The following is a 19,243-nucleotide window of genomic DNA, read 5'->3' on the forward strand; positions in this document are numbered from 1 at the left end:
GACCTCGCTGACGTCACGCCTGCAGAGGACGTTGGACACATATATTCCCATCAGTCACTCCTATGGCAGGCCTTAACAATCCTGAAGGCAGAGTGCTTGGAATTATGTGAGATAGTGCTCTGGCATGAGCTGAGCCCGTTTGCAGCTTGCGGAACCAAGTCCTAATAGCTGTTCCATGAGAACGCTATACCAGATACTCTTAAGTGCATTATGAACCTCGCGGTCAAATGCTAACTTTGGTAGAACATTATCAAAACATGTCGAGTAAGGTGTCATACGAATTGGAATACTAACACCTCGCCAATTCTGGCGACGGGGTTAGCATTCCACCCTTCCAGAGGGACACGACATGTATGTAACTGTGAACCCCGGTTAAAGTTAACTCTAGCCTCAGCATCACAAAATGGATGCTGCCACCACAGACACAAGTCTGACCTCCTGCTGCTGGGAGTCCTTCCAGCGGGGGAGGCTGAGACAAAGGGTTTCCTGCCTTGGGAGGTGCTAGCACCACCCCAGACAGGAATTTGTGTATTAGGTAGGACAGGGCTCAAAGGAATGAGACATGCCTGGGGCACACAAGATGCCCCGTGCATACACTGGTCAGAACCAGTTCCTGGGGCACTCAAGCCCCAGAGCTGGCGCAAGACCGGACAAAGGAAAGGGGGTGTAACCACCCCCCTTCCTGCTCCCACCCAGAAGAGGGACCTAGTCGTAGTGCAGCCCCCTTTAGCCGAATAAAGGTAGGAGCTGGTCCCATTCCAAATCAGATTATCCTGAACAACTTCCCAAGAAGAAACTCTGGACTTCGACGTTCTGCTCCACAGAAGACTGAAGATATCTCCCTTGTGGGCAAGGAGTGTCCACCCTGCACCAGCAGGCACCATCAGCGTACAGCGGCTTCCCTTTGTCGTCTTCCTGCAAGGATCCAGACTTCAGAGCGCGACGAGACCTGGATTCCCAGACCTCTCCGACCTCTACCCACATCTGCAGCATAGCTGAGACCCATGGGTGCGACGAGACACGTGGGACCGGCCATCTTGAAAGAAGCAGCACTTCGCTCCAGCACGACTTCCGAGGCATCCTCGTCCAAGTGCTTTGGGGACTGAGAAGCCCCGACCCTGAGCAGCTCCTGCAACGAAGATCAGCCCTCCAGCCTCCACGAGATCTGCATGGGGCCCTTCTGCCTGTTTGCTGCTCGACGGGTTGTCTGGTCACTTGCCGGCTGGCTTGTGACCTCCTAGACGACGAACTCCGACAACTTTGCTGCTGGTCTGGTTGCTCCAGACTGGCCCTTGCTCCCTTCCAAAAGAGGAGCACCCCGGACCCTCCTGGTCCACTCCAGACGCCGTTTCCACTCACCGCGTGGGTTGCCTTTGCCAAGGCCTGTTGAACCAGAATCCAGAGACGACACTGCCGACAGCGAGAGCCTGCGTGGGACAGCTCGTTCCTCCATCCTGGTCGTCGAAGACACCACCTGGTCCACGTGGCTGCAGAGACAAGCGTCCACCTTCACCTGATCGCGACGACGACATCTGGTTCCACTCCTGGTTCCACTCCAGTCACTGGCTAGTGACTTTGAACATTGTCCCCTCTGCTTTCAGGTTCTCCTCTTCACTGATCCACCCTTGGATCACACCGGACATCTTCCTCCTGACCGCCTGCAGCATCTTTTCCTCCAGGCTCCATAGACTTTAACGCCGGAACCCGACACGACTTGGCACCTATGCACCCGCAGCCTGTGGGTGAAGTAACACGAGCCTTTCGGTGCTCAAGGGTAGCTTGACTCTCCTAGTGTCCAGTTCCACAGTCGTTTTAGTCCTATCTAGTCAGGGACGTCCGTACTCACCTTTTCTTTAAACTGAACTGTCCATAGACGTTTGTACGCATCTCGCTTGTGAGTTCACACTCTGCACACGCGTTCCGTGGGCCTCCTATTACTTACCTCCAGTTAGGATAGCGTGGTCCCAGCGATCCTACAACCTCTGGACTGCTCCATTCTTTTGATTGACTTTCGCATTCCATTTATTTAGTATATGGTTTGTTGCGCCCCTCAGGCGTTCTTGTAAATACTGTGCAAACTCGTATTTCCTTTTCAGTATTGTAATGTGCTTAGCCCTCTGACCTCATAAAGAGTTCAGATGTGTATGTTAGTTAATAAATATCTGTTTATTTTCATAACAACCTGTGTGGTGTCCTTTCACTTGGTATTCAAGGGGTTATATGTGGTAAAACAGCTGGCTTCACATGCCATTCAGAGTTTAGCCTAAAGACTGCTTTTGTCCACGCTACTAGGATAGCTGGTCTATAAGGTTGACTTACAACCAATCACCATAAGGGTTGCTTGGACTGATACAAGGTGATCACTAGAATTAGTGAGCATCATATATCAGGCCAACTTCTCACACCGAGTGCCGAACACCTGGTGTTGTGGTTGTGGGTTTGAAGTATTACCACAATTAACGGTATAAACATTAGGAAGATATAGCCTTGATAAAGTCGTGGGACGATTTCCCTTGTAAAGTGACAAAACATGTGTCGGCGCGTTCTCTTCTGTGGCGAATAAATCTAACCAAGGCTCTCCCCACTGCTGAAAGAGGCCTTGCACCAAGTCCGAGTTCAGACGCCATTCGTGATCCATCATGCACAGACGGCTGAGTTTGTCCGCCCTGGCGTTCAGGGAACCTGCCAGGTGTTGAACCACAAGGGTCACGCCCTGATGTTTCAGCCACTGCCAGAGGCGCAGAGCCTCCTGGCATATGGTTCACGACCCCACCCCGCCCTGTTTGTTGCAGTACCACATTGCACTGGTGTTGTCCGTGAACACCTGCACTACACTCCCCCGGACAGAGGGGAGGAATGCCTTCAGTGCAAGACGGATCGCCCGCAGCTCTAGAAGGTTGATGTGGAGCCGGGACTCCGCCGGAGACCAGAGGCCTCTGATCTCCGCCTCTCCCATGTGGCCCCCCGGCCCTGGAGGGACGCGTCTGTCACAACTACGTGATCCGGTTGGGGTAGGGAGAGGGATCTGCCGCTGACCCAATCGAGGTCTGTGAGCCACCACTGCAACTGTCTTGCAGTGCCCTCCGAGATCAAGACATGGTCGGACAAGTTGCCCTGATGCTGGGCTCACTGAAACTTCAGGTGCCACTGCAGAGCCCACATCCGCCACCTGGGGATAAAAGCTGAACGAGTGGAATCAGAGCCTGAATATCCCGAACCCGCTGTTCGGGAGACTAAACCCGAAAGTGCGCCGAGTCGAGAACCGCTCCGATGAAGAGGAGCTTCTGAGTGGGGTACAGGTGTGACTTCGGCACATTGATGGGAAACCCCAGCTGGTGCAGCAGGTCTGCCGTTGTCTGGAGGTGGCTGACGACTGTCTGGGTCGAGCCCGCCTTCAACAACCAGTCGTCGAGGTAGAGGAAGACTGAAACCCCTAACCTGCGCAGATGAGCTGCGACCACCGACATCACTTTCGTGAACACCCGTGGGGCGCTGGTAAGGCCGAAGAGGAGCACGGTAAACTGAAAGTGCTCGTGGCCTACCGTGAACCGCAGGTAACGCCGGTGGGCCGGCAGGACGGGGTTGTGAAAATAAGCGTCCTGCAGGTCCAACGCTACCATCCAGTCTCCCTGGTCCAGGGCAGCTAAGAACTGAGCCAAAGTCAGCATCTTGAACTTCTCCTTCCAGAGGAAGCCGTTGACGTTCCGCAGGTCCAAGATAGGGCGTAGGCCCCCTTTGCCCTTCTTGGGTACCAGAAAGTAGTGGGAGTAACAACCCCACCCTACTTCTGGCCCAGGAACGCGCTCGAGGGCGTAACTTCCTAGTGATCCCCCGACACGCGGTGGTACTGCGGTGCATGGCTGGAGGGGACGCATCGAAGGGGAGGGAGTAGCCCCTTCGGACAATTTGCAGCACCCACCTGTCTGATGTGACAGTGCGCCAGTGGAGGTGGTGATGGCGAACCCTGCCCCTCACTGGCGTCACATGGGCCTGAAAGCTCGGACTAGGAGGGTTTTGAAGCGGATGCTGCAGGGGTAGGTGTGGACTGACCTCGCTGTTGTCCCAGACCGCCGCCACAGGGGTTTCCACGTCCGCCACCGCGCTGGATGGTAGTCTGCGGCCCGTGGCTGGCAGGATGTGTGGGGGCGCCCCTTCCTTGGCCACGAAAGGAGCGAAAGGCAGCAGATTGCTGGAGCGGGCCGAGAGGCCCAAGGACTTGGCCGTAGCCCTGGAGTCCTTAAAGCTCTTAAGCGCATGGTCTGCCTTGTCGCCAAAGAGGCGACGGCCATCAAACAGCATGTCCATAAGGGTATTTTGGACATCAGCCGAAAAGTTGGCGGACCTCAACCAGGCGTGGCGACGAATCACCACTGTTGTTGCCATCGCTCTACCCAGTGAGTCTGTGGTATCCAGTCCACACCGGATGGAATACCGTGCCGCATCCCGACCCTCAGCAAGGGCTTAGACGAGTTTAGTCTGGGCCCCCTCCGGACATTGTGGCAGCACATCCGCGACCGTGTCCCACAGAGAGTGGGTGTAACGACCCAAGAGGCACGCATTGTGGACTGACCGCAAACCCAAACTCAGGGAGGAGAATACAGTTTTCCCGTATTGCTCATACCTCTTGGATTCTCGATCGGGGGAGCCGTCGGGAATGCGGTCTGGGAGTTAGAGGCCTGGATGACCAGGATCTCGGGGGTGGGGTGGGTGGACAGGAAGCAAGGGTCCGCCGGAGCAGGGCGGTGGCGCCTGGCCACGTTCCTTTCTACAGGCCGACCTGTAGCGGGCTTGGACCAAGTGCCCAGAAGAACGTCTGACAAAGCCTCATTAAAAGACAGCAGAGGTTAAGCCGAGCTTGCCTGCGGTTTAAGGACCTCAGTGAGGAGGTTAGTCCTCACGGCCGCGATGGGGAGCTCAAGGCCCAAGGCCTTGGCAGCCCGCGCCAGCACCACACTATAGGCAGCCCTCTTCTCTGTAGCCACGGTAGGAGGGGAGACAAAACCAGTTTCGGGCAAAGTGTCCAGTCCACTGGCCTCCCCAAGCTCATCTGTCCAGTCCTGAGAAGACTGGCACTCATGTGCCAGAGGGTCCTCGGACCCCTCCCAATCCTCCTCACCACCCATCACATGGTACTCAGTTCAAAGGATGGGGCCGGGTCATAGAAATAGAAATCTCCAGGGGGGCGGAGCTTGCCGGCGTCCATGAAAGACGTGTGAGCGCTGAGCTCCTCGCCTGAGCCCCTTTAATATTCGACAAAACTATCCTTTTGGCACCTGGCTGGCCCTGGACTTTGTGGGTATCGCTTCAACTGCCCCCGGTGCTAGTGGGAGCACCTTCCCCGGTCGAAATCGGTCGTGGTTTCGCTCCGCTGGCTGGCGGAGGTCGGAGTGGCGGACCAGGCCGCAATCCACGGACTATTCTGAGGGGCTGCCCCGCCTGCGTCACGCTACGTGCGGCGTGAGGTGCTGGTGTGGACTCGGTCTGCCGGATCAGCGACTATCCTGTGGTTTCTGCTGAGTGACTTTCGCAAGTGCTTTGGAGAGTGGACGTGGTCGCACTGCTAACGGAGGTGCGACAACTGTGGCCCAACAGCTGTGGCTTGGAAGCGCGCCGGCGAGGCCCGGGACCTCTGCGGCGGGAAACTATATCCTCCCGAAGACATTTGGCAGAGGACATCTCCGGCTGGGACGCCTCGGGGGCAGACGGGGCACAGTGGCCGGGACGTGTGCTGGAGTGTGTTGGTACTATTCCCTTGGCGTCAGTGTGATCCGCACAGCTGTGCGCGCCTGGTGGCAGGCTTCGTTAACCACTGGGCCCGCCCGGAACTAGCTGCCTGCAGCCGCCATTTTGGCTTCATTTTCTACTACGCAACAACCTGCCCGACGGAGTTCGCTCCCCAGGCGCCCCCATTACGCCACGCCGGCACTGACTGGGCTGCCTTGCCTTCGACCTAGAAGCAACACTATGGGAAAAGGAGATAGGAACCAGCCGAAACTATCGTTCGACCAGCGGAAACCGAAGGGTGCTGAAGGGGCGCCTCCGGAGACCTCAACGCAGCCTGCAACTGCTGATAGCTCACTGTGTGCGGACATCCGCGAAATGCTCTGCACCATGGAGAAGGGCTTACAAGATAGTATGGCGGCAATCGGCACGAAAATAGACGCTCTCTCATTCAGGATGGACCGCATGTCTGAGAGGGTGGACAAACCTGCTGAGCGGCTGGATATGGCGGAGCGACGGCTGACGGAGGCGGAGGAGGCCCATACGGAATGGGATAAAGATCGAAAGCAGTTCAGTCGCCTGCTCCAAGACATACAAGACAAGACGGAGGACCTGGAAGCACGTTCACGGCGCTCCAACGTCCGCATCACGGGAGTGGCGGAGTCCACCAATACTGGCAAGATGGAGTTGTTTGTCGAGAAGTTACTCCGCACGCTGCTAGGGGAGGATGTCTTCTCCCCTATGTTTATCGTCGAAAGGGCCCATCGCACTCTGGGACCGAAGCCGCAACCTGGCCTTCCACCGCGGCCGATCATCGCAAAACTCTTAAACTACAGGGACCGCGACTTGGCACTTCGGCTGGCAAGGGAGAAAGGGGAGCTACAGTTTGAGGGCATGAACATCTCCCTTTACCCTGACTTCACGGCGAGAGTGCAGGAGGAAAGAAAGCGCTTTGCCCCATACAAAAAACAGATGAGACTTGGGGTTGGACTACGCCATGTTGTACCCGGCGAGACTCAGGATCAATAAGCAGGGGCACTCGCATTTTTTCACGGACCCGGCGGACCTGAAAAAGTCTCTCAAGGAATGGGCCAAGGAACAACGCAACAGCCCGAGGGGTCAGCGTGAAGATGAGGAGGAAGCCGCCTCTACGGACGGCCAGGGGTGATCCGCCCTACGTCCCTATACTCGGCTTGCCTAGGTCTCCAGTGCATGTCGCGCTACAACGGCAGGTCCTATGAACCTACTTATTTGACTTTGTGGGGTGTGGTTCTTGCTGCTTAGGTCCTGCGGCAGAGATATGATGTTACTATGGTTGACTGCTTGACTCTCGTTTTTGGGGGGTGCTGCCCCATGTCTGGGGGCTTGTTATTTGTCACTCTGCATTTGCTGGGGCTGGGGGGAGGTGCCGAATGACACTAGGGGGTTGGGTGGGGGGGCTACTGAAGTATCTGGTTCTTGCTTAATTGCATTGCTGTCTGGCTGGGAACCTCTGCCTCTACGCTTTCGGCTCCTGACTCTCTTGAGGGTCTTTGGGTTTGTAGTGTGTTGTGTTGGGGGGGGGTTCAGGGCGGGTAGAGACGTGCTCTGTCTGACCGGGTTGGGATTGGTCGGCTGTGGGTGGGTAGACGTTTGTACTGTTATTCTATTGCTGCGTATGTATTGTGGGAAGTTTGGGGACTGTTGGGGGGGGGGGGGGGGTCTGTTTAAGCCAACTACTGAGGTGTGTCCACTGTACCGTCTGCTCTACTCTGATCAGTTCTCTGTCTTACACTGGCGAATGTTGAATCACTAGGGTCGGAATGCGGCCCAGGCACTCTGCGATTACTATCATGGAATGTGAGAGGGCTCAATGACTTTCGCAAACTCAGGAAGGTTCTGGCCTACTTGCAGAGACACCGGATTGATATCGCCTTACTGCAGGAAACCCACCTGCCTTTGTCCAGTCCTATGTTGCAGACGAGAGGTCTTGGGCCTACATGTGTCGCTGCAGGGTTCACCACGCATGCGAGGGGGGTGATCACCTGGGCTAACCCTAAATCTCAGTTGTCGCTTCAGCAGGTAGCGGTAGATCCGGAGGGTCGGTATGCTATTGCTCGTTGTGTGGGGAAAGGACATGATCTGCTGCTAGTGAATGTGTATGGCCCCAACTATGATTCTCCTGTTTTCTTTGCCTCGCTGGCAGATAGCTGTAGGCTGTATGTGGGCTCTAGGATGATGTGGGGGGGGGACTTCAATTTAGTTTTGAACCCAGAATTAGACAGGTCGGCGGGTCCCCCCAGGTCCCCGGCTGCCTCGGCACTGCTCCTGCTGACGGAATTAGTGAAGCTTGACCTGCTGGATGTATGGCGCCATAGGCACTCAGGGCAGGGCGGGTTCACCCATTACTCAGCCTACCATAACCTCCATACGAGGATTGATTATTGGTTTGTTTCCCGGTCCTTGCTTGACTCGGTGAAGGGGTACACTGTGTTACCTCGCACACTGTCTGATCATTCGCCTCTGCTTTTGCTCCTAGTTGCCCCGGCTAGGAGGATTCCCCCGTTTACCTGGAGATTCCCCCCATATTCCCTCCTAGATGACGCCTTCAGAGGGGAACTAGTTGAGGACATAGAGGTGTTTTTCTCGACGAATGTGGGGTCGGTAGATAGTGTCCAGGTGCTCTGGGATGCTTTTAAAGTATATATCAGAGGGATGACGATGGCTAAACACTCGGGGGTGCTCAAGGCTATTAGGCAACGGCTGAAACTGCTTGAAACGCAGCTAGCTGATCTGGAACGGCAGGCCAGAGATACGGGTTCTGCTGAAGTCACGGACAAACTTAAACCCCTGTTAGAGGAATTCCATGAGGAAGCGGACAGGGAAATAAAACATATGGGTAAATACGCCACAGCGCGTGCGTATGGGGAACGAGACCGCCCCGGCTCTCTACTTGCCAAACTGATGCGCAACAGCAGACGGCCTTTAGTGATCGAGGAGTTGGTGACGGCTACTGGTGGCGTGGTGACGGAGGAGAAGGATGTCCTGGCGGAATTCCATACTTATTATACGGCACTGTACTCGTCGAAATCTGGCAACCTTGAGGCGGAAATCGAAGACTACTTGAGTTACATACAAATGCCCTTCTTGGCCGACTGGCAAAGAGAGTTCCTAATGGCTCCGTTCCAGAAAGAGGAAATAACGGAGGCGCTTGAGGGCATGAGGTCGGGTAGCGCTCCTGGGTCGGATGGCCTCACGGTGGCTTTTTACAAGGCCTTTCAGGATAAACTGGTCCCGTACCTGATGCTCCTTTTTGACGATATCTGTCAGCAAGGCAGCATGACGAAATCTATGAGGGAGGCGCTGCTCATACCCATCCCGAAGCCAGGCAAACCCCCCAACGAATGTGGCTCTTACTGACCGCTATCGTTGATCAACGTGGACGCGAAACTATATGCGAAGGTGCTGGCGACACGCTTGGCTCTTCTGGTTCCGGACTTGGTCGCCCCGGAGCAATCCGGGTTTGTCCCGACGCGTAACCTGACTTATAACATCCACACGGTGTTGGGCACTATTCAGCATGTCCGGCAGGAAAATAAGGCTGTGGCCATTTTCCTGGACATGGAGAAGGCCTTTGACTCTGTCGAGTTGTCGTTCATGCTCAGAGTCCTCCGTAAGTATGGGCTCGGAGAAACATTTCTGCAGATGCTGGGGGCACTGTACTACAAACCCACTGCGCGTCTAAAGATAGGGAATTTGATCACTGCCCCGATCGAGATCAGTAGGGGCACTCGGCAGGGCTGTCCCCTCTCCCCACTGCTGTACGCCATGGTGGCGGAACCCCTGGCCTGCGCTATAAGGGAATATCACAGGTTCGAGGGAATCAACTTTCCATCGTACCAGATTGGTATCTCGAGTTACGCGGATGACACTCTGCTGTATGTCCGTGACCCGGAAGTGAATCTCTCGGCGGTATTGCGGGAAGTAGTGAGGTTCGGGGCCCTGTCGGGCCTTCGAGTCAATTGGAATAAATCGGTGGCGCTGCCTTTGACTCCGGTAACGCGCCCATTCGACTCGGAGTACCCATTGCAATGGACCACGGACTCCATACGTTATTTAGGGATCCGCGTTCACACTGACCCTGAGGTCCTGATACGGGAAAATTACGGGGTTGCCTATTCCAAACTGGTGGATGATGTGGAGGTGTGGTGCAGGCTCCTGTTGTCCCTTATGGGTAGGATAGCGCTCATGAAAATGGTGGTGCTCCCCAGATTCCTCTTTCTCTTCACAAATATACCTGTGGTCCTCTCTAAGGCCTTTTTTCGGCAGCTTACCCAAACGCTAATCCGACTCGCATGGGGGGGTAAACAGCCAAGGGTTCAATGGCAAACGCTCCTTCTTCCTTATGAGCAAGGTGGTCTGGGGGCTCCGGACCTGGAACGGTACTACAGGATAGCACAGGGGGCACATCTTCATACATGGATTCACGGGGATCCTGGCATCCCGCATGTGAAAATGGAACACCTCTTTGCGGACCCCATCCCTCTCCCGGCCACGATCTGCTATCCAGCCGATCGGAGGGTCGGTAACTTGGATTCGATTGCTGCCACAAATCACGCTTGGCATGCAATGGTTCGCTCTCGCGAGAGTGCACTGTTGTACTCCCCCTTACTGCGAGTGGAGTGGGCAGCATGGTTAGCCCCGCTGACGGAGAAAGGCGTCCTGAAAGCGTTGCAGGAGTTGGGCATCGACAAGATGGGAGATCTCTTCCTAAATGTCACTATGAAGATGTCGCAGCAGGCCCTCCAGTCCTGCCCTGGGGCGACGCTATTACATAGCTTCCAGTACCACAGGGTTCGTAGAGCGGCACTGGTTTCATTGGGCCCGGAGCTGGCGGAACCGCAGGAAGTGCCTGAGCTCACATATGTGATTAAGACCCCCTCTTCCCGTAAGTTGATCACTGCTCTTAAGAAACTTGGTGATGGGCATCGGCGGTGCCCCCCCTCCAGGGCCCGATTGGCCTGGCAGGCTGACCTTCAATCCCCGATCACAGACGAGATGTGGCGTTATTGCTGCGCTAACACTCTGAAAATTTCACTCAACAGTAGGCACCGCCTAATTCACTTTAAGTACCTGCAGCGGGTATATTACACGCCGGATAGGCTACATAGGTATGGGCTGCGGGATTCAGCGGAGTGTGAGCGCTGCCATTTCCCTGTGGCTGATTTTCTCCATATGGCCTGGACTTGTCCTAGCATCCATAAGTTTTGGGGAGAGGTCTTCGCGGAACTTAGCTCTTTCCTTGGCGCAGAGGTTTTACCCTGCCCGGCGCTGGCATTGCTGGGTTTCTCTAAACCGCTGCCGGTGGCATTGAGGCGGCTTGCTGACGCAGCGTTGCTGGCAGCCAAGCGTTTGGTTGCGTTGTGCTGGATGAGGGGGCCAGTTCCTACTAAGAAGCGCTGGGAGGCCGATTTGCTTTACTGTTGTACGCAGTCGGAGGTGTACAGTGAACTGCTTCCCCCGAAAAGTCGCCCCAAGAACTTCTGGGGGTTATTTAAGGAATTCCAGAGCGCGCAAGGGGGCAGTGAGTCGGATTCTGAGGGGGAGGTTTTGGATGAGCTGCAGGAAGGTAGAGTGTCGATGGTTGACTCTGATGAGAATGATGGTTGAATGTTCCCTTCCCGAAGGTGGGTGGGGGATCCCGCCTACGTCTTGTCTGTGCAGTGTGCTGGGTGGATACTTATGACGGCTGTTCTGGGTGGTGGTTCGCATAGTCCCTCTAGTACTTTGCTCCGTTCCATTGGGTCCTTGAGTCAGTAGCTATGGGTCCTGAGTTCGACCGTAGACGTGGTAATGGGTGGGGGTGGGCGAGTGGTCACGGGTATAGGTAGTCTGGCTAGTTTGCAGGGTGGGGGTCTTGTTCTTGGGTGGGTTTTTAGTGGTTTACTACACCTTCTCATCTCCCCCTACCAGGGGGACTTTATCCTCCGGTCATCAGGTGGTTGGCTTATTATGTATATACAAACTGTATTTCCTGTGCACACAGAACTGCGATATGGAGTGACATCACCAACGCTGCTGGTCGGATTTTGTTCTGTTATATTGTGGTCAGTCATCAATTGCTTTAATAACTCGATATTGTCTCACATTTCTTCCTCTCCTACTGTTGCGCCAACAGGCCTTCGGGTGGTTGGCGTCGTGGCTATGTGTGTGACCTCTACTTAATGACTTGGGTGTGAACTACTGTTGCCGCCGGCCTCCGGGTTGTAGGCGATGAAGGCTGTGTGCACAATTTGAAGGTGTAATAAAGTACAAATGTAATAAAAAAAAAATTTTTTAAAAAGAAATAGAAATTTCCAAGCGGCGTCGAATACGACGCCGAGCGGAGCCGCTCTGACGCCGGACCCGAATCGAGGGTAGGATCGGGGACAACGTCGTCCTGTGACGGCGCCGGGGGCGACACCCTGGGGGCCGGCGAGGTCGTGAGGTCGACCGGCGACGACCCGGAGCCGAATCCGGCGGGGCCCTGCGGCGTCGGGACCGAAGTCGCAGATGGCGCCGGGGCCGAAGCACCCGACGCCACTGGAGCACCCGGCCAGCGTGGGGACCCAGTATGGGCCGCTTGGCCCGAAGGCGCCGCGGATCCCGACGGAGGAGTGAGCAACCTCATGGCCATGAGGAAGGTCTCGATCTCCTCCGGCGTCGCGTTCTGCCCAGGGACCGACTGGTATGGAGCAGGCAGCGACGCCTGCGGCTCCGGCGGAGCCGCGGGGGCGATGTCCCCCAAACCCCCGGCCGCGTCGCGCGAGCGTCGGGGGGAGTCAGAAGAGCGATGTCGCCTCTTCGACTTCATGTTCCTCTTACCTGAGGACTTCGATCCCGAAGACCGATGACGACTCCCGGAACTGTGGTGACTCCAGCCGTGCGACTGGTCCCTCAACCTCCTTCCGGACCGAGACCTCGAGCGGCGCGGGGCTGACTGCCGGAGCTCGAGTCGCTTGCGGGACCGCTCCCGTCTAGCTTTGGATGTCAGGGCCCGGCAGTCGGAGCAGGACTTGTCGTCATGGTCGTGGCCCAGACAGTGAAGGCACTGGCGATGGGGTTCGGTTACCGACATCATTCGGCAACAATCAGTGCAGGGTTTGAACCCAGGCATCCCTATCGGCACCATCGGAGTCGATAGACTTCGAAAGACGATCAAAAAGGATCGAAAAAGTTATTCAAAAATTGACTATGGGTACAACTTTTTCCGGATCGGCGCTTGCTGGTGCGGAAAAAAGAAGAACTGACGTCAGAGCGCGAGGGCGGCGTTTAAGTACTCCGGCGACGTCATCCCGGCGCCAACGACGCTGACTGACGCAGAGCCGCAGACTACGCCTACCGACGCGCAAGGGAACTGCTAGGCAAAAGTTTCCGGATCGAGTCTGACAACTGGGGATATTCTAAGGTAAGAAATCTAATACTAACCTGTTCCTTTCAGATTCCCTGCTGATCGCAAATTAAGAGGAACAGGATACCACCCTCAGTTTTGTTGAAGGATCCCAAGGTGGTGGGTACTGGCAGTAACAGAAGAATGCCTGACATACAGACGTCAGGCACTACATTTAAGCAGGACAGGCCTCCAGGCAACCACTGTGGTGACAGGCTTAACTGTGGCCACCTTGTACAGTGGCGGCCTGTGGTTCTCATTCAGTGGAGGAAGGAGCCAATGCAGCTCACTGCACTCCATAGGAAGCAGGGTTCATGTCGAGACTGTAGGTAGCAAAGACCATTTATTACATTAAAAAATGGTAGCAAGGAAAGTAAAAACAGGCGACTCATTTTAGGTGCGATAGCAGCCATGGATGAATAGGGTAGAATTCCTTTAAAAAACTAAAAATACCTTTTTTTGTAGCATGAGCACAAAACCCCTGTAGAATATGAGGTTAGGGAACAATGTCCTTATGAGCCCCCTCTTCTGAGGTCTTGCCCGCAGAGTGAAGATCAGGAGGTTCAGCGATAGAGCAACATGTCTAGACAGCAAGATGTCTTCAAATCCATTCTCCACATAGAGATCTGGGTGGTCATGGGGGGAGCTTGTGTCATTGGTTGGGGAGCTGCTCAGAAGCCAAAAGGTCATGATTGCCACAATGGAAAATAATTTTTCACAGCTAGCAAAAATAGAAAAGATAGTGGCTGTTGAGGCAGGAATGATTAGGGTTGAATCTGTTACAGATGCAGTGGACGCAAGCTAGGTAAAGTAGAGGATCACGCAGATCATTTTGAAGTGGAGGGACAGGGGCTGGTAGACCATAGCAACAAGCTAATGCCTCATCCCAGCAATCTCTCAAGCTTTGACTTGCATTTTGTTTCGGATACTAAAATGACTACTAAGTAACAAATCTATAGCACAATCGACTTAATCACCGAATCACTCAAATTCTCCCATATTCAACCACACTCACTCAGGTTTCAAGAAAATTATGTTATAAGGAGTAACCATGTTTCTACTGAGCAAAAGGAATGTTATTTTTGGTTACGTCATAACCATACCTGTCTTTTATAAGTTTCAAGTTGGCTCCGAGCAGCATTTGCTTTTCTCAGCTCTTCCTCCAGACTGACTGTGTTTTGCATGTACATGGTGTTTTTTTCTTCCAAGAGTTTCACCTGTCTTCGTAAATCTCCAAGGTCTTCCAGCTTCTTTTTGTAAGAATCCACTTGGCCTTCTAACTTTGCAACCTTATCCGAAGAATGCCTAGAAGAAGAACAACAACTGCATAACTAAATGTGCACACTAAAACTTTCAATACTTTAACTATAATCAAACAAGGTGCATATCTATGTGGAGTCCAACACAATATTTCACCCAATATAAATGAGATGATTACAATCTGATACACTTCAGAGGGATTTAAAGCTTTCTTTCAAGCTGCATAATTTTCCTGTGCTTTAGCCAAGTGATTTAACCCAACAAGTACATCCAAACAATGCAACTCCTTTTTACCACTCACTATAATGTCTAAATGTAATGGTTGGACAAACTCCTTATGTATGGCACTGTTGCCAACTATAAACTTTTTAAATGACTCTTGATGATCATCTCATAAGTGAGAGTTTGGCTGTCACCTGGAGCAAGAATCCATGAAAGTTATACTGTATATACAGTAGCTTATACAAAGCGGGACAAAACCACAGTAGTAGATATTGCCACATCTCTGACCCTGTATTCTTTTCCTGATGTAGAGAGCTCTTTTCTTACTCCAACAAAATGCAATCCACCAGGTATCTATGTGTAGCCGGACCCTCCTCAGGTGATGGTGATACAAAGGACCAAACAAGGAGTCCATTACCTTTCAAATAAAATAGATTAAGAAAAGGATTTAAAAAAAGAGTGAAGCGACGTCTCTACTCTGTAGTGCATGTACTGTGAATCGCAACTACCTGGTGGTTCTATTAAAATAACCACTCACATCTGCTTTGCAGTAGTTGGTGGTAAACTGCGAAAACAGCAGCTGATATGTACCTTACCACCTGGTATCTTGGTCCCATCTCTCACTCTTATCCAAACCTACTGACAACACTAAGGAGATATGGTGGGAAAGTACATAGCTGATGAAAATAAGAACAAAGTTGTTGAATACCTAGAGAAAGCTGAACTTGTGTTCTGATACGTGGATGAGGGAGCAGGTGGCGGATAACTGCGGGCACGAAGTTAACAAGCAGGTTGCAGAAAATCTTTGTGTGTACATATATGAAATACCAGGCAGTGTGTCCAGACTCAAGTACTAAGAGCTACCCTATGAGATAGGATGTGGGAGGGAGAGACTTAATTAGGGCTTGTGTACCTGCGGCATGAATGATTCTTCAATCACACAAAGAACAAAGGCACACAGCCACAATACAATACTTAGAAGAATACAATTATGTTCCTTTGACCAAAGCGCACTAGGCCGATTCTGAAAAGAAAATATAAATGTTCATTATGTACCTCCGCAGCCAAGCCGTCTCAAAGCCATAGCTTCTTGTGCAAGCCTCCTGAAAGTAATCCTAGTATACTGTGCTAAACTAACAATAGTGTCAAACAACTTCACAGACAGCTACAAAAAACTAAATTAAAACACTATTAATCAAGTATATGAGACTGATTCAATGGACTTTGTTTCAGGACAAGGAAATTCTTTTTTACATAGAGGCTGTTAAACCTTCAGGTAAGTATAAGTCACAGTTACCCTAAAACCAGACATAATGACTACCGTGACCTCGAAGACATTTGAAGACACTATTCCACTAATGCATGGCCATCAAATTAATGCTTTCTTCTGGATTGGAAGATTATAAAAAGCAATAATTTATGAAAATTTATCACAAGAGATAATATTAGTAAATATCTAAATAAAGCAGACATGAGTTGGTCAATCAAGCATTCCACAGTTGGCTTGGTAGTCAGGAAAGAACACAGACTTGGAGAAAGATCGACACACTAATGTTTGACTTTTTGGAGAGCTGGAAAATCGGGAAAAAGAAGACATACCTCATGCTCTCCATAAGTCGCTAAGAGAAGCCTTGCATGTTCAACTTGACATGCACATTCTTTCCCCTCACCTCAAAATACTGAAAACATACAGGAGCAAGGAAAGAAATAAAGGAACAAAAGCCACAGCTAATCAAAGCATACCTCCTTCCTACATCACCATCAAAAAATATTCTTTTACATAAGGTAGCAACAAAATGTATGTTTTACTTGATTACTCTTCACAGCAACATCATACAGCAATATAAACCTGAGCTAAAATTCCAGATTTCCATTTAAAGTGAAAAAACACCTTACATCACATTGGCACACTTACTGCACCAGGACTGCACCTGTCATGGGAGGACATAGGAGCAGCAAGGACAGGGCAAAATGAAGAAAAGGGAGAAGGGTAAATGAATAAAAACATGTGAAGAAAAAAAGACAGCCATGCAAAGAAATGAGACTAGAAAAAAAAAGTAACGAAATTAGAAACTTCATATCACGAAGAACCACGGTATTAGCTAGGGTGACCAATCATCCGTAATTCTGTCTGTTTGTGATCATTTCTTTAATGGACGCCATTTGTCCTGAATCCAAACTACCTAGGATTGGTTTGAGAGCTATCAGCCAATCCTAGTGCCTGCTGATCCACTAGGGCCAAATGGGAACAGCTTTAGTAGGGTTACTTTTGGTCGTGCAGAAGAACCTTTCAGTTTTCTGCACGTTTGGAAGAGCGCGTTGTGTGCCAGCAGTGTCGCACAGTCCCAGAAGAACCAGATCACTGAGTCAACCACGAGCTCCATTACCCACAGCCATCAACTTCTCAAAGGGTAAGTGCTTTTATCTCGTTTTCACTGCTTTCCAAGTTTGTGTGCCTCCTCCTTGCTTTTCTCTCATTTTAACTGCTTTCTCCCTGCTCTTTCCTCCATTTATTGTGTTCCTCCTCTTTGTCTCCAGTTATTTTCTCTCTAAATTTCCTGTTTCTGTTGAGATGAGATGAGATTTGTATAGTGCAGAGAGACCCTTTAGGCCTTTCACTTATAGCACCAGTATGCCAATATATGTTCCTCAGCAGTGTCCTCTACTCACTTTGTTTCTAGAATTAGTATTTTACTAATAGTAATTGATATGCAGATATGTCAGCTCAAAAGTTGTTTAGGGGGTGGTAGGAAAGTGTTACTGCTACCCTATTCTCCCTGCAATCTGCCACTTTCTTTTCTAACTGCCTGTTCGGCAATTAAGAAGATGTTATCCATGACTTTAAAATACTCACAGTATCATTATGGTTATGGCAGACAAAAAGAGAAGAGAATGCACACCAGAGGCGAATGTTGTAATCAGAGCGGGGCTTTCTTAACTACCTTTCTCATCAGCCAAGACTATGTGATCCAGGCACATTACTATATCTCCCATTGCCACCGATACCATTCGCTGCCATTTTTAGAAGCAGCCTGAGACAAGGTGAATTCCATTATTACCTATCACATAAACTAACTGCACAAGTTCTTTAAGTGGACAGACATTTCTAGTGGGAGATTAACAGTAGACTCTCAGAAATATCAAACTGAACCATATTGCTGCTGGGAGGCCATTTTCAGCGTTATTGAAGTTACGGGGATGACTTTGGTAATTGTTGGTAAGAGAGCATGTGTTCCTTGTTGATCAGGATACTCAATACTTGTTTTTAAGCTGCTAGTTTTGCCTCCAGTACCTCATTGAGTCTTGTAGGTTTGATGCTCTAGAGGTCAAGGCCTAGCTTATGGGGGTATGATTACATTGAACCAGATACAGAATAACATTATCATTACGCACAATAATATGACTTCCAGCCAAGTGTACCACTTAAACAGAGCTAACAAATATTATGTGGTATAAACGGAATCTGGTCGCGTTAACGTCTTGGTCGGAGACACGTTTTGGGCTTCATGCTGTAACTTCTCATGGCTCCACAATCACAATAAATGAGGACGACTCACTTTTAATAGTGTGCAACTAAATTGAAATATACATTGGGCGGATTATTCTTTAAGGGATTTTGAACTATATAAGCGTCAGTAGATAAGAGTGATGTATACATTGGATTTCGGCCTTGAGGAAGCCCATAGGGGGCGAAACGTGCGTCGGCTGTGAAGCACTTCGTTTTCAAAGAAATAAAATCTGGAATTTGTCTACACTACGTGATGCCTTTGGATTAAGAAGCCGTGTCTGTGCGTGCTGAATGAACATGGATTATAGAGACTATTTATGACGGGCACTGATGTTTTCTTGGTGTATAAACAATGGTGGTAACAACAAGTCTTCTGCCCTAGATGTTTCAGGCAATACTGGTTCAGGGATTGGTTCTGTCCTGCGCACACAAACACAAAGACACCTTCTATGGGTTAGAACCTCTACCGCTTTTGGGATTTTGGAGCACTGTCCAGATAATGTTATCTAAATGGGATTAACAGTCCTGGATGCAGGGTGAGTCCTTCTTGGTTGTCGTAATTTGAATAACTCCACCTCAAACAATGAACCTGTAATTCCTGCCCTGTTGGACAGTGTTCGTAGTGTGGACCTCACAAATCCAGTGCATGAGCTCTGAATCCCGAGATGAAGGGAAAAGCATGGAGGTGGACATCTGCACGGATAAGCATAGAGGAACAATAGTGTAGAACAAAGGCTAAAGATTACCAATGGCAGTGAAAGGGGGAAATCACATTTTATTTTCAGGTGGTCACAAGTGCAAAGTTTTCAAAAGTAGAGGGAAAATGTCAGGCTGCATCTTCTGACAAATTTCTGCCTATTCCTTTAACATGTGGATTGGTGTTTACAAAATTCTCTAACTTTGCAGTCAAAGACAGAATAGTAAAGTGGACTAGTTGGAAATCTCGTTGTGGTGGTAAAGGGCATGTGAAAACAAAGGCTGTAAGCTGTCAGTTTTTTTGTAACACACAACAACTTTTAAATACCTGGAAATAAACTTTGCAAATGTTTCAAAACATATCAGCTGTTAGGAAACCACAAATGGGCAACTTGTTTGTAATTCTGAAGCGTTCTGGAAAAATGTAA

At 51.0% G+C, this 19,243-nt stretch overlaps 1 protein-coding gene across 3 annotated transcripts in view; it reads right to left on the reverse strand.

Moving 5' to 3' along the window:
• HOOK3 (hook microtubule tethering protein 3) overlaps positions 1–19,243 on the reverse strand; it is a 1,217,139-nt gene that overhangs the window by 548,410 nt on the left and 649,486 nt on the right. For all 3 annotated transcript variants that reach the window (XM_086961833.1, XM_086961832.1, XM_086961834.1), the window contains one exon: positions 14,233–14,434. In XM_086961833.1, coding sequence (XP_086817959.1) covers positions 14,233–14,434 — 202 coding nt within the window. The remainder of the gene's footprint in view (positions 1–14,232; positions 14,435–19,243) is intronic.

Source organism: Lissotriton vulgaris, chromosome 3_1 (genome assembly GCF_964263255.1).
Source record: "Lissotriton vulgaris chromosome 3_1, aLisVul1.2, whole genome shotgun sequence".
NCBI lineage: Eukaryota > Metazoa > Chordata > Amphibia > Caudata > Salamandridae > Lissotriton > Lissotriton vulgaris.